Source organism: Mycteria americana, chromosome 5 (assembly GCF_035582795.1).
Source record: "Mycteria americana isolate JAX WOST 10 ecotype Jacksonville Zoo and Gardens chromosome 5, USCA_MyAme_1.0, whole genome shotgun sequence".
Lineage (NCBI taxonomy): Eukaryota > Metazoa > Chordata > Aves > Ciconiiformes > Ciconiidae > Mycteria > Mycteria americana.
The window spans coordinates 37,581,226-37,600,824 of NC_134369.1; the positions used below are offsets into that span (position 1 = coordinate 37,581,226).

At 37.1% G+C, this 19,599-nt stretch overlaps 1 protein-coding gene across 3 annotated transcripts in view; it reads left to right on the forward strand.

The window, feature by feature from the left end:
• Positions 1 to 18,916, forward strand: part of FSIP1 (fibrous sheath interacting protein 1) — an 89,396-nt gene extending 70,480 nt beyond the window's left edge. For 2 of the 3 annotated variants that reach the window (XM_075503007.1, XM_075503008.1), the window contains exons 11-12: positions 14,261 to 14,807; positions 18,069 to 18,916. In XM_075503007.1, the coding sequence (XP_075359122.1) occupies positions 14,261 to 14,807; positions 18,069 to 18,091 (570 nt within the window). In that variant the 3' untranslated portion in view covers positions 18,092 to 18,916. The remainder of the gene's footprint in view (positions 1 to 14,260; positions 14,808 to 18,068) is intronic. The other variant, XR_012775920.1, reaches the window with a different exon arrangement.
• Positions 18,917 to 19,599: the final 683 nt, after the last annotated feature.

A 19,599-nucleotide genomic window follows, 5' to 3' on the forward strand; every position in this document is an offset into this window, starting at 1 on the left:
ATGAAAGCTAAGCCAGTGTGATACATTACGGGTCTTGTTGTTGAAAACTAGGTGTCTTTACAATTCTGTACTTTGACATATTTCTCGGAAACGTGTTTCTGAAAAGTAGTGCCTTATATACCTTTTTCTAATCCTCTGTGATTTACCAAATTTATGTTGTAATACAGATCTCTACTTCTTCCCATTTATTCTCTTTTTGCTTAGTATCCTTTGAATTGTGTTGTCAGAAAGGTTTCAGTTTTAAAACAATAATTTGTAAGCAAAACTCGAAGTGTTTTTTTCTTTAGATGTTAGCTGGGTTGAATTACAATCTGAAGTGCCGGTGTCTCTCTGCCACCTGTGTGGACCTTGGGAACTACAGTTAACATCAGTACTTGGCTGAGGCTCTTGATTTAGGTGGCATGAATATGAAACAAAGAGAGGAACACTATTATCTGTATTTAATGCAGAGTCAAAAAGTCTGTAAGAAAACCACATTTATAAAAGAAATTGTGTGCTTTTTTTCTTAATTTGGATGACTGAGATTGTACACTACCTGTATTACTTCACTAGAGAACACTGCGGGTTTATTATTCCGCATACAGCAGAACTTCCTGCATAACATGCTCCTGCTATTGGGAGGGAATATTTCCGTCTCCAAAATATATATCACAGGTGAGGTTTACCATATACATATATATGTTATATGGAAGAAGTCAGTATTCAGAGGTGTATGTTGCTATTGGTACACAGGGCCAATTAGTAAGATTCAGTTTAAAAGATACCCCTAAAGAATATCAAGAAATATGGTCTGAACTCCTAGAATACATAAACTATTATTTTGTTCTTTTTTTAAGCTTCTGCCTATAGCTGCTTTTGGTGAGTCTTCGTGGCTCACTGCTCCTTGGGCCAGTCCTTATTTTTAGCGAGACTAAACTACACCTAACTACGTAGGTCATCTAGATCATGTGTTTGTGGCTTCCCTGTTTTCCTTCTTATTGGATGGAGGCATTTTGTTAGTTTTATTGGTGTTTTAGCACTTGCAGTGAAGTTTCTTACGTTATGAAGAAAAAAATCTCCGTGTCTTTAGTTTTATTACTGTTTATATTTTCTGTTCTCTGAATAGATTGTGGACCTGTAAGTATTCTTAAAATCTTAAAAGATACTTTGTTGCAGAGTTTTAAAAGGTGTATAATAAGTTAGTGTGGTACCGTTACGCTACACTGTATCTATTTCTTGGAAAAATAAAAGCCGACATGACCAAAAGGAGAAAAATAAATGGGTTTTTGTAACAGAAAACAGCTGCAACCACATCAAGGCATTTTTGTCTACTCTACTGGCTTTGCTGAAAATTAAAGCCACAACTTAATAATATTCAAGGAAGATAGTTCTATGGAATGAAATCTGCTAAATGCTTAATAACAAACAGTTAAAAACACAAACCAGGATACTTAGGAAACTGTTTTTGAATGCTAAATAGCCTAGATTGCAGAAGTTCTGCTTCTTCAGTAGAGGCTAGAAAATGAAAGTCTTATTCAGAATGATGGATTGTAAATACCAGTTCAGGAATTTGTGTCTTATGTTTTCACACATATGTTCAGTGTGTTCAAATAAAACCAGCTTGCTTTCTAACCTAAGAATACTTGAAAGTGTATGAAATGAAGTGCTCTAAAACCAGGGAGCTATCCATTTGTTGAGGAAGATTTTAGAAATGAGAGGAAAAATTATACAGTGACTCATATATAGTACAATGCTGAGTTTTTTCTATCTACAAATGCATTAGATTAGATGAGCTAAACGTTGAACTAATCTGAAGTTAGAAGAGCTGAATTCTTGCAAAACATCTGTTGACAGCCTCGGAGTAGATGGATTTTAAATTCAAAGTGATTTAAATCAGAGACTTTAATCATAGTTTAGTATTTAAATCAAGGGGGGGTTACATCATGATTTATGCAGCTTTTAAAATTCCTAAACTTTTTAATTATTTTCCTATAGAACGGTTGACTCTTATTGTTTAGTGACTACTAGTATATGTTAAATATGCCCATTACATTGTCCGTACCTCTTTGCCCTAGCCAAGAAAATATACTCTATGCACATTTAATTACACAGTTTAATGTATGTTTACTCAGAATAGTAATTCTTACCTTTTGTTCTATTAAAGATACTGAAGAAAATTTTTTCCTTTGTTGATTCCTGCTTACTAGAAATTTATGCCCTGCTGCTTATGATAGAAGCTGGAGTATAATACAGTAGCAAGACAACAGTGCTTAAAAACTATTGAAACTTAACAAATGAAGTTTTTTATTATATAATGTATACAAAAGTCAAATATGCTATACAATTACAGCCAGGATTTGGATCTTAGGGCAAGAGGTATGAGAACCCTACAAACATTGCTTGCGGTTAGGGAGGAGAATAGAATAACATAACATTTTAGGATATCTCTTGGACAGGACCAGATTTCATTATGATGTGGGAAATGTTTTTAAAAAAATAAATAGCCCTGTTTAAAGCTCCTTGCTTTCTTGTTAAAAGGAAGTATTACCTGCAGTTAGTGGATTGATCCTATTGCTTGAAAAGTCTCCATGATTTTAGAATACTGGATCTCTTCTTGCATTTGTTTTTATTTGTCATCAGAAGATCAAAACTAGTTGCTTGCTCTTCCAGCTCATTTGGCTTCTCAAATTCAGATGAAACAGGATTGAGCTAAAGAAAACAGAGTAAATTCAAATGCATAAAATATCTCTTAGTACCTCTGAAAGAGACTATTAGTATCAAAATTTGGCTTATCAATTCATTGATCTCGGCAGACTCAGCTGCTGAGGTAGTAACAATTCCCAGTCACTAATAAAACTGTCTTTATGACTTGTTTTTGTTTGAATATAATTTTTTATTTAATGTGTAATAGTTTATGTTTTAGGAAGGTCAGACTTTACCAGATTTAGCCATAGTTTCACACTCACTGGTATTTTAGGAAAGATTAGTCAAATAGGAAAAATAGCTCTAATTTAATTCAAAATTATTTCTATTATCCTTTATTTGCTTTTGTATTTAGGTATTATACACAATATATTCAGAATTTCCTTTGATATTCCTTTGTCAACCATTTGTTTTGTTGTGTAAAACCTACTATTCATCAGTTAATTGGGTAATAAAATATAGGAGGTTTTGTAACAGTTTTACTGCTTTGTAACAGTAAATCAAAACTCACTTAGCTTTCCTTTTTAACATGATACATAAATCTTATATTAGCTCCTAAAATGACAGAAAAAGCCAGCATGCTAATGGAAATACTGATTTTAATGAGTTATATTTGATATTTTAACTGCTTAGGTTTGAATCCAGTACTGTTTAGGTTATAAAGGTTACAAATACTATATTTGGTTCAGTTAATGAAAATGGAGCTTCAAAGTCATAATCTTCCTCTAATGCATATATGCATATATAGGCAATTGAGAAAAATAATTATGTAGAGTAACCTTCAATTACTTTACAAATATTAATTTTTTAGTAATACATACATGCCTGATAGGAATGTTAGAAACTTCAGACCTGTGTGACATTTTCAAATTTTGTTAAAACTTTGGTGAGGACATACAAATTTAGATTTTGGTGTCCATGGGTGAAAACTTCATTGCTAATATGCAGGCACCTAGAAGATGTTATAGAACCTGTAGATCAAAACTGCCATGAAATGAAGCTAAAATTGAAAGTAAGCTTCAGAAAAGGAAAGGTAAAAAGTATGACTTGTAGCAATTCAGAGATAAAGCTTTTTGGACCTTTAAAAGTTATAAAATTATTTCCATATGCTTCCAAGAAGAAATTCATGCTTACAGCCACCGAAACCTCTTCATTATATCCTAGTGTAGTACCATGCAAACTCTGCAGCTGCAAGTAATGTAGCTTAGCGTCTATGGTACCAATTGAGAAGAAAATGATTGTAAAAGATATTTTAGCTTCCTTTTTTTTCCTAATTCTGTCAGCTCCGGCAACCAGTTGCTTTCTCTTTCTAAAGTCTACAGGGTGTGGCATAGCTGATGAAGCAGTTTTTCATTATTTGCACATTCAAACCACAAGCAATTGACTGGATATTTTTGAGAAAGATAAAATAAAAACAAGTGTTATTCCTCTTTGTAATGACTCAAATATGCATGTTTAAATTAGTTTTGCCTGCAAGAACTTGTCATAATTATTTTTACTTGTATAACCTGTAGGCTATCTTAAAAATCACAGAGAAATGAACTGCTGCAATTACCATGTCTCTCTTTCACAGTTTTCACCTACTTTTCTTTGTTTCTCTTGCCTAGATATTTCTGCCCTTTCTGCCTTCTGTCTCGCAGCAGCAGCAGCTACAGAAAATTGACTACCAGATCTTTTCATTCTGCCCTTACACAAACAGAAAGAGTGGAAAAAATAAAGAGAAGGGAAAATGTAACTAACAGAAGGAAAGATAGCAGAAGGAGGAAAAGAGCAAAAGCAGGAGATTTTCTCCTATGGCTCAGGAATCCTGTTCATTCTTAAAGATTTATGTCTTTCCTGAAACAGTACAGAATCCCCCAAACCCACCCAAACTAGACATAAGCACAGGACCACCAGATGGTTAATCATGATTGTACCACAAGGAGCTCTTAATTTCTGAATCCATTATTTAGCTTCCAGTCTTAACTTTAACACCATCAAATCAATACACATTACTGTCCTCCCCAGAAACAGGCTCACTGAGTTGTAAGCATGTTTTTGATCTACTCTAGTAGATCAAATTTTTTCTCATTACATTCTGAAATAACTCTTCTGAAATAGCCTTACAGAGGAAATATTACTTTTTTCTTTTACAATCTTTAAGCTCTTTCTCATAACGTAGTGTTTTTAAAACAAACAAGCAAGCGCTAAAAGCCGAAACATGATGTGCTGGACACTTAAGAATTTCTTTGTAAAAGTGGATGTATGGGTCTCTGTACTGGGTCTGGCTGGGTTGGAGTTAATTTTCTTCATAGCAGCTGGTACGGTGCTCTGTTTTGGATTTGTGACCAAAACAATGCTGATGATAACACACCCATGTTTCAGCTCTTGCTGAGCAGTGTTTGCACAGCATCAGGGCCTTCTCTGCCCCCCCAGTGAATAGACTGGGGATGTGCACTATGCTGGGAGGGGACACGACGAGGCAGATGACCCAAACTAACCAAAGAGATATTCCCTGCCATATAACATCGTGCACAGCAATAAAAAGGGAAAAGAGGGGGTTCTAGAAAGTTACCCATCTTTTGCTCAGGAACTGGCTGGGCATTGGTCTACCCATGGGAGATGGTGAGTGATTGCCTTTGGATCACTTGTTTTGTTTTCTTTCTCTCTTCTTTCCCTTCTCCTTTGCTTATTAAACAATTTCTATCTTGATCCACAAGTTTTATTGCTTTTACTCTTCCTTTCCTCTTCCCCTGTCCCACTGGGGCAGGGGGGTGGGGACTGAGCAAGCAGCTGTGTGGTGCTTATCTGCCTACTGGGGTTAACCCACAACAACCTCCTAAGGACATATTCCCATAATTTAAATTAGTTTACAAGTTATGGACATCAATCCTGACTTCTGTGGTACAAAAGAACTTTGGGCTTTTAGCATTTCTGGAAATTGTAAGAAGCTCTTTCACAGTGACATGATGTGTCTGGTTTTGTATGCAGCATATTAATAGTATTCCACAGTAGCCCTGACCAGTACTGTGCATAGACAAGTGCATGGTGCTTCGGTGTGATGCATAAAGGTGAGACCTTGGAGCTGATGGTGCACGTTGAGTTGAGTCCTGTGGAGATACAAGGCAAGGATTGCCTTTTCAAAGCACAATAGAGCTGTTTGAGAAACTATTAATAAGTTGTGAAATAACTAAAACTTACAAAACCTTCCTGTGCTGATTAGTCAGAAATCTGAATGTTGTCTCAGTAGATCAGTGTACTCTTAAAATGGAGTCTTTTCATCAGGAAGAGCGCCGTTACTTTAGAATTGACTGATGCAGTCCTACACATCAGTAAAAATGTAAGTAAATTAGAGCATCACAGCAAATTGTTTCAAGCAAATAAAGTTTCATGAGAACTGTTGATTGTAATACTTTCAGATTAAGCAACAAAGTATACATGTTTATGGACATGCCAGCTACATGAGTCCTTAAATAGTCCTAGCGTATTCATTTACTGTGTGTCATTTTATGATTATTTACTATAATTGGAAATAATTCTGACATTCTCCCCATGATTATTTACTATAATTAGAAATAATCCTGACATATTAGCTTTCTCCCCATGCTAAAATCTGATAAGGCCTTTCAGTGTTAGTCTGTTTCTCTTACTGTGTAGATGTGGAAAACAAGCCTAAAGCTTTGAACTTGCAAGCCTGTAGTCACAGCAGGTCTGTCCACAGCGACCTACGAGTTTGCATTCCTACCACATGCAGTAAGGTTTTCTCTATACACCCATGTCACCGAGGAATTCAGCAAGGAACAAGAAATCTTCAGCCAGAGAAGGGCCACAAGTGTGTGAAAAACTAGCTACACATAAACAGTAAAGGTCATTAAGCAGGCTCTTAAACTCCTGGCTAGGAATTAGTTTTTTGGACCATTAACAGTAAAAAGCCTAGGAAATGAATAGGACTCGGTGTCCTATTAAAAATTAGCCAGAACAATTAAAAGGTTTTCCAATTTCTAATGGGAACCAGACCTAATAGCTCATTGTCCCTTGTCTAGTGGGCTGTTTCTGCATTTTGAATTACATTAATTTTATATCCTTGTATTTTTAAAGAAATATCTTGAAGTATTTTTTCTGTATAGGAGATGTAAATTATTTACAGTGAGGGCAGTGAAAGCTTGGGAGAAGCAGAACCTAGTGTCTCCCTAAGACTGCGTTACTGATTGCAAGTCTTGTGACTGTAACTAGTACAGTTAGCTGTGACAGGATTTCTTCTGGTGTGTGCAAATGTATACTTTGCAAACTCCTAATACAGTTGCTATATTATGCAATCCCATGAGTTAAAATGCTCATTTGGTTGCAAATGCACAGCCTTTTTTGGTGTGAGGTGTCTCTCCTTAGGGTATTACATGTTTCCCTAAACTTGGTTTTCTGATTTCAACAGCAGCCTTTCTGCTTTCATTTCAATGTAAATTTCTTCCTGCTGAGTGGATGACTGATGGCTATTTAAGAGCTATCTTCTCCTCTACTGTATATTTTTCCTTAACCCTAAAATGACTTTGGCACAAGAAAATTGCCAACAGTGAGCCTTCAGTATTTTAAAATGTAATTTTTTGAGAGGTACGTTAAATACTTTCTCTTTCCTTATCTTTGCATCCTTGCAAGGATGTCTTGCAAAACAATCCAAAGGGAGGAAGAGATAAAGAAAGAACAAAAATGAGTGATGTTTTACACTGTCTGCTTTGCCTGCAGGCCTGCCACTCTGGAGGAAAACAAGCCCACAAGTTACCAAACTTCTTCACTCTATAGCTGTTATACTCATTTCCCTCCCCATTTGCCTTAGGGTGTAAATCTCCCCACCTAGCCCTCTGGTAATAATCAAGGTAATCTATGAACTAATTGTCAATACTAGCCATATGATTTTCCTGAAAGGAAAAAAAGAAAAAATTAAGTTTGGACAAGGAAAAGTAGATTGCAGATAAATGGGGTGGGAATGGGGGGAATAAAAGGACAAAAGAAAGGCAGTGTTGTCTTACAAACGGAGTTCTTACTTGGTGTGCAACACCCAATACGCACATAGAGCCAAGATGATCTCTTTATTTCAAGTTTTGCACAAGACCGGGTGCTAGGTGGTAGCTCCACCGGATAACTGTTGATAAATGACTTTATTCAGTACAGGCTATTAAGAGAACGCCAATGTGAATATAATACTCCAGTTTTGCTGGTCAGGAAGCCCTGAACACAAGAGTATCGGTTGGTACAGGATTTAAGAGAAATTAACCGGATTACAGTTGATGTGCATCCAGTAGTTCCCAATCCATACACTCTGTTATCATCAATACCTGAGAATAACGTATATTTTACAATACTGGATCTGAAGGATGCTTTCTTTTGTATACCTCTGGAAGAAGAAAGTCAGAAATTGTTCGTGTTCAAATGGGAAAGTCCAATCACCGGAAGAAAAGTCCAGCTCTGCTGGACTCATGCTGCCCCAGGGATTTAAGAACAGCCCTACCTTGTTCGGTAATGTACTAGCTAAAGAACTAGAAGACTGGCAAGGTGAACATCCTTCTGTTACTTTACTACAGTATGTAGATGATCTATTACTAGGGACTGCCTCAGAACAAGAATGCAAAAGAACCACTATCGGTCTGTTAAATTTCTTGGGACTTGCTGGGTACAGAGTATCACAAAAGAAAGCCCAGATTGTGCAAACAACTGTGGAATACCTGGGTTTTGAAGTTTCACAGGGCGAAAGACTCATTAATACATCAGCACAAAAGGCTGAGATTGTTGCACTAAAGAGCACTGGAATTGTCTGAAAATATGAAAGTAAACATATATATGGACTCAAAATATGCTTTTGGAGTGATACATGCCCATGGAGCCATATGGAAAGAAAGAAGATTGTTATCTTCCCAAGGAACTCCAATTAAACATGGACAGGCAATTTTAAATTTATTACAGGCCGTTCAGAAGCCAAAAAGTGTCTGTAATGCAAGGTAAAGCCCATCAGAAAGGACAAACATATTATTAGTGGAAATCGAAAAGCTGACGAGACAGCAAAAAGGGCAGCTTTGACAGATTCTAAGGCGGGGGCTTTAATTCCCACTGGAAGAATTTTACTAGAGCCTCCAACATATGCGGAAAAGGGCAATCAATTAGCAAAACTTTTAAACTGTACCAAAACCCAGGATGGATGGTGGACAACTGATACTGGACAAATAATAGTCACAGTCCCACTAATGAGGGAATTAATAAAGACGACTCATCAAGAAACCCATATGGGAGCAGATGCAGTAATAGCAGACATCATATGATATGCCATAGGACCAAGAATGCAAAAATTAGCTAATGCTATTGTAAAGCAGTGCCCAATATACTCCAAGAACAATCCAAAAATACAGAAGAGACCTCCTCCAGGGCAGGTTAAAGGGGGACAAACTCCAGGGGAGTACTGGCAAATGGATTTCTCTGAGTTACTGTGCTGGTTTTGGCTGGGATAGAGTTAATTTTCTTTGTACTAGCTAGTATGGGGCTATGTTTTGGATTTGTGCTGAAAACAGTGTTGATAACACACTGATGTTTTAGTTGTTGCTAAGTAGTGTTTGCACTAGTCAAGGACTTTTCAGCTTCCCATGCTCTGCCAGGTGCACGGGAAGTTGGGAGGGGGCACAGCCGGGACAGCTGACCCCAACTGGCCAAAGGGCTATTCCATACCATATGGCGTCATGCTCAGAATATAAAGCTGGGGAAGAAGAAGGAAGGGGGGGACATTAGGACTGATGGTGTTTGTCTTCCCAAGTAACCGTTACACGTGATGGAGCCCTGCTTTCCTGGAGATGGCTGAACACCTGCCTGCCCATGGGAAGTAGTGAATGAATTCCTTGCTTTGCTTTGCTTGCGCACAGGGCTTTTGCTTTCCCTATTAAACTGTCTTTATCTCAACCCACCAGTTTTCTCACTTTTACCTTTCCGATTCTCTCCTCCATCCCACCAGGGAGGAGCGAGTGAGCAGCTGTGTGGGGCTTAGTTGCCAGCTGGGGTTAAACCACAACAGTTACCTAGGTGTAATCAATTTAAATACTTATTGGTATTAGTAGGTACCTTTTCTGGATGGCCAGAAGCTTTCCCTTGCTGAACCAACAAAGCTAGAGAGGTAGTTAGAATACTGTTGAAAGAAATAATCCCTAGATTCGGTATCCCTGAAGGAACAGCTTCAGATAACAGGCCCCATTTTATTGCTAAAACTGTACAAAAAGTCGCTAAGTTTTTACAATTTGATTGGAATTTACATACTCCTTGGAGATCGCAATCCAGCGGGGTAGTAGAGCAGATGAATCAAACTTTAAAGAGACAAATTTTGAAATTATGCCAGGAAACTCAAATGAAATGGATAGAAGTTCTACCTATAGCATTGCTAAGAATCAGGATTACTCCTAGAGTTGGGGAAGGGGTTAGTCCTTTTGAAATTCCGTATGGTAAACCATATCCTGTAAATAAATTAACAGGAAGGAGTGATCAAATGCATGTCAGTGGAGACCAAATACTGACTGAATATCTGCTGTCCTTGGGGCATACTTTATCTTCCCTTCACAGGTACCTGAATGAGAGAACACCTGTTCCACTAGACACTCCAGTACATACCTTTCAACCAGGAGACCAAGTCTCTGTCTGAACCTGGAAAGATGAACCTTTGAAAGAACGCTGGAAGGGACCATATTTAGTGTTACTAATTACCCCCACAGCTATTAAAGTAAAAGGAATAGATTCTTGGATTCACTACATGTGGGTGAAAACCTCCCATCCGAAAGAGTGGACATTGAGAGAAACAGCACCTTTGAAGTTGAAGCTGGCTCGGAATTAAATGAACTGCACTTGGACTCAGATAGAATCCATAGGCCATATAAATTGTGTTCAAAGGGAGTTATTTCTGTATTTTCTTATAATATTGGGAACAATGATATTATTAACATATCTTTGCAAATATACTGAATTCTTTAAGCTAGAGAGTGAAGGAAATAGAGGGAATGATATCCCTCTTCTGCCTAATGATATTTCTATGCAAAATAGAATGGCCTTAGACATGCTCCTGACTTCACAAGGAGGAGTCTGTACAATGTTAAACACTGGTTGTTGTGTTTACGTTGACCAGAGTGGACGAATCTTGACCGATCTAAACGAAATTTGGCAACAAACTAAAATTTTACATGAAATTCAAAAGGATGATACTTCCTTAGGATTTGAAGAGACCTGGAGATGGATTACCACTTAGTTCCCTGATTTGAGACCGTGGGTAAAGAGGTTGTTGGGCATAATACTGATTGGATTAAGCATCTTTGTATGTCTGTATGTGTTACTACAATGCACCTGCAGATGTTGCTTAGCATTCGCTAAGCAACCTGAGGAGAAAGTGAGACTTATCTAAGAAATATTCTTAGATAGTCTCAAAGAGGGGAATTGTAGTCAGATTCAGTGTTATACAGGTATATGTGGAAGGTCAGTCTGATCTAAATTTTTAGGTGTGAGAAGTATACTAGAGCTGGTGGAAGGTCAAGACTTACGTAAAGTTGATAAGGGGGATTCAGACCAGGATGTGGAATGTCTAATCAAAAATTACTGTCCTTGGGAGTGAAACACATCCTGGAGAAATATGTAAGCTAATTAAGATGTTTTGGGAGCAATCTGAAACTAGTAGTTGAAGTGTGATAAGAAGCACCCTCATGCGAGCTATCCTCATTATAATACTAAAAATCACACCCCTTGAGCTGGAGACCCCAGCCCAAGCAGACACCCCTCACCTTTGGGCATGCATAGAATGTTGAAGTGGTACTGTAGCTTTAGGAAAGAGATGAGAAAATGTAGACCAATAGAAAACTGCTTTGCGTAATTACTTATGCATATGTATAACTAGACTGTATAAATGAACGAGCGATGTGCTAGCTTTGTGGAGCTACCACCTAGCACCCGGCCTTGTGCAAAACTTGAGATAAACTGATATCTCGGCTCTGTGTGCATATTGGGTGTTGCACACCGGGTAACGAACTCGGTTTGTGAGACAGCAGCAGGACAAGATGATCTTCCTCACTATGTTCATTTTGTACTCAGTCATTCATTTACACCAGATGCAGAATTCCTTTCTGCAGTGAGTGAATTGCCGTCATTAACATAAAATTAGCTCCAAATGATCTTGGCCAAGAGCTTTGAAATATGTTAGTATACAACCACACACTCAAAACCATGTGGGAATCCATGTGGGTTTCCAGATGTGAGAATCTTCTGTGATACAAATATAGTTGTGTTTATGTAGCGTAATATTCTGCTCTGTGGATATACTCCAGATGCAGCTGTGCTTCCAGTAGCGGTATAACTATGTTACTGTGGTGCTCTGCCTGAGCGAATGCATCTTGTTTCTTCGAGTGAGTCCATTCTAGTAATGACTACTTGTAAACAGACATTGTCCTGCAAGTTAAAATACTCCTTCAAAGAAATGTAAGGAATTCAGCGCGGGCTAGTAGGTTAGATTGAGAGTGAAAATTTGAACAATTCCATGTTCCATTTTTGATTTGTCCTGTGTTTTGCTACTAATTGTTTTTCCCTGTCTGACTTATCTTTCATCAGTGAGCACTTTCTGCACTAGGATTAAAATTTAAAAGCCTGAGAAAAGTTTGAAGAGGTCATAATTTTTTCTTTGTTATCTAAATAAGTGCTTAAGGTTGTGGTTTGATTTCAGTTATATTATCAAAATAACAGATTGATACCAAGACTAGCTGAATCTCAATATAATTACCTGATTTTATGTTCATCTAACTAAGGCTGTCTACACACAATGGCAGTCTGTCAATGCTCTTTTTTTTTTTGTTTAAAAGCCCCCCTTAACATCCCAATTTCTTTAATGCAGTTGTGTAGGAACTGTATGTGCAGGAAGTGAACTCAAAGTGTCTTTGGGAAGGAAACTGGTCTGTGCAGCAAAGGACTAGTAGGTTGAATAAATCCATAAAACTGAGTTTAAGTACATCAGCTAGTGCCTGAACTGTAATCAGTCTATAGTAGTGGTTATTAGCTATTATTAATGTTTGAACATGTAAATACAGAATGGTGACTGAAAGTTGTTCACTTTGTAGTGTCACCTTGTAATTTTTAATAGCCACAACAAGTTTTACAAAGAAAAACTATTTCCTTCCTAACTGAAAACCGTCCCCATTCATGAACATCAATAATCAGTTTTCAGGAGTAATCCCTACACCCTGTGCTACTTAGGCTGCGATCTCATCATGTCATATACATCAAACAGCATCATATCACTCCTGTAGCTGGATAACTTCAGGGGAAAAAAAATCAGCTAGACATCTGATATTGATCTTTCCTCTGAAATAACACTAGCTCCATGCTCTAGCACAACGTAAAGTAAATTCTGTGTAATAGTCATTACGTAGTGAATAAAATTGTTATTTGACATAAATCACTGCAGCCTTAGGGAGTTCATCAGATTGTCAACTGATCCTTTATCTCTTGGAGGTTGGGTAAAACCGAGGTTTTGATTGTAGAAAGCATCTTTTTCCATTAAATGTTGCATAGTATCTATAACATTTATAATATATCTTATTATATCTTCTATATCTCATATTTTATGGCAAATGTATTATGCATATCTAAAATATGTCTTGTACTTTTCATTATAATCTTTAAATTGTCAGGCAGTATTGTGCTTCTCTATTACCAAGGAGCATTAAGGATTGTAAAGGCCAGAAATAACTCCCCATTGCAAACCTCTCTAAGCAAAATATCCTTTGCTATTCTTCACCATTACCAGCTAATATCAGTCATTATCTTTAATATCAAATTTTAAGAAATGTCCAGTAAAGGAAACCTGCATGATAAAAATGATGGGAGTGTGCTACTGTCTGAATAAGAAATTGACTGAAAAGATACATCTGTGAGCTATCCAGGCAGTGACAGCTTGTAGAAAGCAGTAAAACTGTCGTACAGAAGATGGGGCTTTCTTCTGTCACATGGCATGGGACATGCTTGACGTGGTAGGTCCTGTAGATGAGTAACTGATGTGCTTTTTGTCACATGGTTGAGAGAGGCTCTGTTGCATTTCTGCAGTGAGAGGCTGGGAATACTTCAGTCAGTATGTGACAACCTTTGTGGGCTGGTGCTGTCCAAAACCATTTTTGACCCCAGTTGCATCGCCCCACCATCTGAAAGTCTTTTAGCAATGTGCTGTTTTGCTTTCAGTAACTAAAATCTTAAAGTGTGTGTGTCTGTATGTATACACAACAAACCAAGATATATGAAAAAGTACGTGCTTTGGTAATTAAAAAGCAGTGATATCTAGTGGGAGACTAAGCAAAATCAAAGGCCTCTCAGTGCCTTTTGGACATGAGACTTCTTTCCTAACTTTCAGCATCTAATCTATCTAGAACTTGGTGAAGATGTTACATAAATGATGTGATTATGTAAATGTATATTTAAATTCAGTTTGAACTGAAAAATGTTTATATCAGTTTAAGAGTTCTGCCAGTGCTTTTGTATCTTTCAAACTGTTTTATGGCACTGCTTTTCATTAATTATATTTTGACAGAAGAAATTCTTGCCCTTTTTTTTTCAGACTGAAGAACAAACGGGCCTCTCTGAAGAGCAGCTTAAGACCCTTCTGGAAGAATGTATGCAGCCTCAGAGAACAATAAGCAACGTTACCATGCCAAAGTCTCAGGAATCTCTTTCTTGTGGATTAAGTCCCCCTTGTTACACAAGTCAAGACTCCACTCTTCACTCCGCATCTACTCTTTCCAAAATGTTAGTTGAAGACCATATTGTAGGGATGTTAACGGCTCAGGAAAAGGCTGGACTCGAAGACAAAAGCTTATGTGTTAATGCAGAGAGTGAAATCCCTGGCTACTATATCAGCAAAGCATTGGCTGATAGTCCCTTATCAAAGGATTCACTGGCCCAAACAGAGGAACCTGATGACCTAGAAGGTTTACAGAAGATGGGAGATAAGAGTGTTACTGAAGGTTACTTTATGTCAAGAGCACTCAACACAAAAAGGTTGAAGAAACCTTCTTTCTTGGGTGAACCATTATATTGCATCAGAATGAACAATGAGCCATCCACAGAGGCTGACATTCTCAGCATACCACTGCAAACCAAAGGAGGTGAGACTCTTAACAACCCTTTAGAATAGGCTTTTGATTATGATGAAAAAAACCAAGCAGGTTCTCACCAAAGGTATGCAGCAATACACACTGATTATTACGGTGGGGCAAGGATGTACTTTTATAAAACATAAAACTGTGCCAAAAATAATACACACAAAATAACAGAATGTTTATTAAAATTCTTGCTCTGACATAATTGACTATAAGACTAGGACTCTTATGAAATATAATATTGATGTTGATTAATTCTGTCAATAGGAAAACAGTGTTGACAACACATATGGATTATCTTTTTGGTAGTAGAAAGTCATGTTTCACTGTTCGGTGGAGAGCAAATATTCTCCCAGTAGTTGGTATAACAATTCACACAAAAATCCAAGTGTTTCTTGAATGTTTTTAATAAGGTAAACTTGGTAGTATAGAAACAAACATGACCCAGCTATATTAAAAATAATAAATTGCTTTTAGGGAGTTCAAATTTACACATAGAAGATAACAAAATGAATAAATACTGCATAATTTCTATAAATTACTTTTAGTTCCGTAGAAGAAAGAATAGGCTTTAACCAGCAAAAAATTAAATTCAACCTATCTGCTATTATAAAAAGATTTTTGAAACATCTCTATTTTTTATGTCCTTTACTTGAATGCAATTACATAGTGATATTGTAATCTAAATCTACATTTAGATTTTTAGCCGAAGACCACTTCTCTTTCTGGAAAGCAAACTGTTCAAATAAGCCAGATTTTAGGCAGGTACATCTACATCTTTCATTTCTTTCATAAAAGTTGTGACAGTGTGAAGTTGTTTGTGATTAAAGTGCTATAGTTTAATTGTATTAGAAATCAATAAATTTTGCTAGGTTTGTCAAGCTAGATCTTTGTTATACTGGTAATCTATTCTGAATTTGGAGAAACATTTTTTCACATTCATTGGTAATTTAAAAGAACATCTTATTATGTCTTTACTAAGTTACCATTTCTTAATTATGATCACAACTGTTTCTTTGATTGCTTGTACTTAACCTTTCTACAGGAAGGGAATGTTCATTTTAAAAAAAAAATTAATTTTAAATTTAAAGTGATTCCACCTATCAGAAAGCAAGAAGGCTTGTTATTGCTGTTTTCACACTGCCAGACAAACCTGTTATCCAGACTCACCTGCTTTATTTACCGTTTATGAGATTTAGGCCATAGCTGCAATAGGAAGAAAATAGAAATACAATACCTGTAGAAAAGGTTGGGTGGGGTTTTTTTGGTAGGTTAGTTTTCAGCTAACTTCACATGCCAGCTTTGCTCTTCACGTAGATGCAAGCATCAGAAGAGTGGAGCAAGGGAAGAAGGAAGTGGTCTGCCCCAGAGGAGAGCGGGGTGGCAGTGGTGGTGATGGGGAACACCACAGAGAACCACCTCTGCCAGGGGCAACCTGATCTCATGCAAGATTAACATGACTACATACTAAACCACCAGTCTTCTTCAGCAACCGACAGTGAGAAAAACTCAAGTTCGACTTGCTGCCTTCACATGAATTAAAGTTCACCTTTAGTCTGAACCGATGTAGTACAGTCAGAGTCCAGTGTGACTCAGCCCCAACTACCGTCTCTCTTTATTAGTGTGTTTTAAGATGGGATGTGTTAAATCAAGCAAAACATCATGCACTGTAGCCACTATGTAGTGAAGTGAGCAGGTAATTGTTCATACCTGTTGCGGTAGACATAGTCACTATGAGGTAATTTTATTGCACAAGAGAGAAAGGAGACTTCAGCTAGTAAGTAAATTTCCACGTGGGACATTTCATGGTAAAAGTCTTTAAAGGGAATGTGTTAACCTTTATCACATAATGAATAAGGTGTTTCGATGATCTATTTTCAGTAGTGGCTGAGTAATGTTCAACTATATAGACCTCAAATCTGTATGGTTAATAAACATCTTGGGTTTATGGCCATTTTGCTTACCAAATATTTTTGGGGGGATGGGGGAGGGGGGGGAAGTGTTCTGAATTCTCAGAGTCTCTAAATATTTTCATTTTTACTAAAAAACTAAAAATAAAACCAAGGATATCATTACAGGTATCATTACCTCATCAGGCTTTGAGTCTTTGTGTCAGTGTCTGATTCTTAAAAATGGTGTGAGCAGGTAAACTTTAGGCACAATAAAAGTAAGTGCAAAATAAAACCCATGTCAGAGGTTAGTGATTGTTTTTACATTAGTGCCAAATATTTTGCAGTTATCCATAAGTCTAATTATATTCAGATTTATTGTATTCCATTAATATTACTCTAATGCTAAAACATGTCCAAAATTAGCATTTAAATAGACGGCAGTCCATTATTCTTATTTTTGTCAATGTACTGCTTATGAGAAAGTGTAAGCATAAACCAGAAAACCCTGATACCTTTCCATGGAATTAGTTACCCACAAAGGTGACTCAGTTCTGTCTTAAGCAATTACTCCTGGCCATAAGCAAAAGGTGGTGATTTTTAACAAATTTGTAAAGTTGCCTGATGTATTCTATCGGTGAGCTTGTTAGTTCAGACATGATTAGATATGCTAATTGTATGGAGGAATGGAAATCCCAGTGGAGTCCAGTTTAAGGCAAATACATCTGCAGATGAAGGCATCAGCTGTATTTTTATTTTCAGGAGACATTTACATAGTTGAGCTTGGTTATGGTCTTAATTCTAAAGGACATTTAGACATATATGCATGATCTTCTGTAAACAGTTTCATTTTCTGGCCTGCTACACATGGTTTAAACTCTGTGTAGTGCTGTGTAAGCAAACAAAACTGTGTTTGTGTGAAACGGGTTTAGCAGAATTTCGGTTTCGCAGTTATGGTACTGTAGTCTGTGATATAGGTTTACTGTAATACATTATTTAAGGAAAGCCTAATTATTAACATAATTCATATATATATTTTTGTATATATATATCTGAAGGAAACTCTCATGTGCCTTCAGAGATAAGTAATTCCGGCTTCTTGGAAGAAGCAGTAATTTGCGTCAGAGTCATACGCATGTAAATATAGGTGATGTTTACTGAGATAAACAGAAGCCAGACTTACCCATATACAGATATGAAAAGGTTCTTATTTCTCAGTTGTATGAGCCAATTGGTAATTAATTCCAGCTCTTTTTCTTTTTTTTGGCTGTATTAAGTTTTAAGTAGAAGTTGTATCACAAACTGCTGTTGCTTTTTCCTCTTGCAAATAATATTGTGCTTGCAGCAGTTCAGCATATGATTCTTTTCTTTTTTACAGATGATATGAAGATTGAAAGTTGAGGGGAGAGTAATTATATGCTTCTTTAGACAATGGTTTTTTGAAAATGTGGTTTTCAGACACTCTGAAGGCAATGAATTACCATCATTGAAAACTGTTCCATGAGGTGATTTATTCTTAAGAGATAATTATTATTATCATTATCATATATTGTTGGAGTTTGATTTCAAAATAAACTCTTGCACTTTATTAAATTTCCTGGGAGTGTTCTATCTAATAAATAAATGTACATACGCGTTTGTGTAGCTGTGTGTCTGGTAGACGTGCACGTCTTTGTTCATGAAAAATATAAATTACAACTTGCAAAGTTCCATTTCGACTGATGAGACTTTATTAGAACGGCTGTGAAACGTGTATAAGAATTTTATCTTTCCTCCTTTACACACACTCTACTTTTTTCATGAAGTTAGCTAAAACCTAACCTCTGTTATCCCAGGACAGTTTGCTGGAGCTTGCAGCCTGTCTGACTGCTGAGCCCTGACTCAGTGCAGGACCCAAATACATACGCAATCTTCTGCCCCGGGGCTGTCCGCTGCACTGCTGGTTTGACCGAAGGTAAAGACTTGCACAAGTCCTCTGCTGGGTCAGAGCATCAGCACCAGTCTGCTCAGCTGCGTCCGATTCTTCATCCTGCGAAGAGCGCACCCATACAGCAAACAACCTTACCCTCTGGTTAAGAAGTGTAACGACGTGATGAAAGATCGCAGTCCCTTGTGAAGGCTTGGTGCGAATAAAAGTGGAGTTCAGAAGTTTGCCCTAGCCCTTACCGGATTGTGAAACCTTACAGTAATGGCTAACTGCGGGGAGGGTAATACAGCTGGTTTGTGTTTGAGATAATAATAAAAATTCATTACAAGTTTTTGCTTGTCTACTCTTTAACTACTGTTTCTCCTGAATTTTCTACTTATTTACTAAGCTGATGGTTAGTTTTTCACTTCATGCACTGTAGTGTTGGAATAAGAAGAAATTATTAAAAAGACATGGTTCTCTTTAAAAGGCTTTTTTTGGGGGGGAAGGAGAGATATTCTAGCAAAGAAAACTCAATAGATTTTCCCACTGCCAAGCTCTCATTTGACACAAGCTAAAAGGACAAATTCTTTCTCAGATACTATACTAGCCATTTAACATTCAACAGGAAAAGACGTATGGATACAATGTTAACTAGACAATGGCTGCGTTACGGCATAGGGTTTGCCTGAACTAATCTGAATATTTAAGTTAATGCACATATTGGCCAGATTTTAATCTCATTTATGGAGTTGCCAGTCTGAGTGGCTGTACACTCCCGAGGAAGTGGTAATTGTGTGGATATACGAGAGATCAGAATCTAACCTACTTTTGTTTAATTAAAAATGCAAATGGAACACTATATTTGTGACAAGCAAGCGCTATTTATTGTTTTATTTTCTGATATTTTTACTGGTTTTGCAACAGCAATAACAAATCCATGGATACTGGGCGTTCTGCGTAGTCCCATTGCTCTGCAGAGGATTGCTGTAAGCACGTTGCA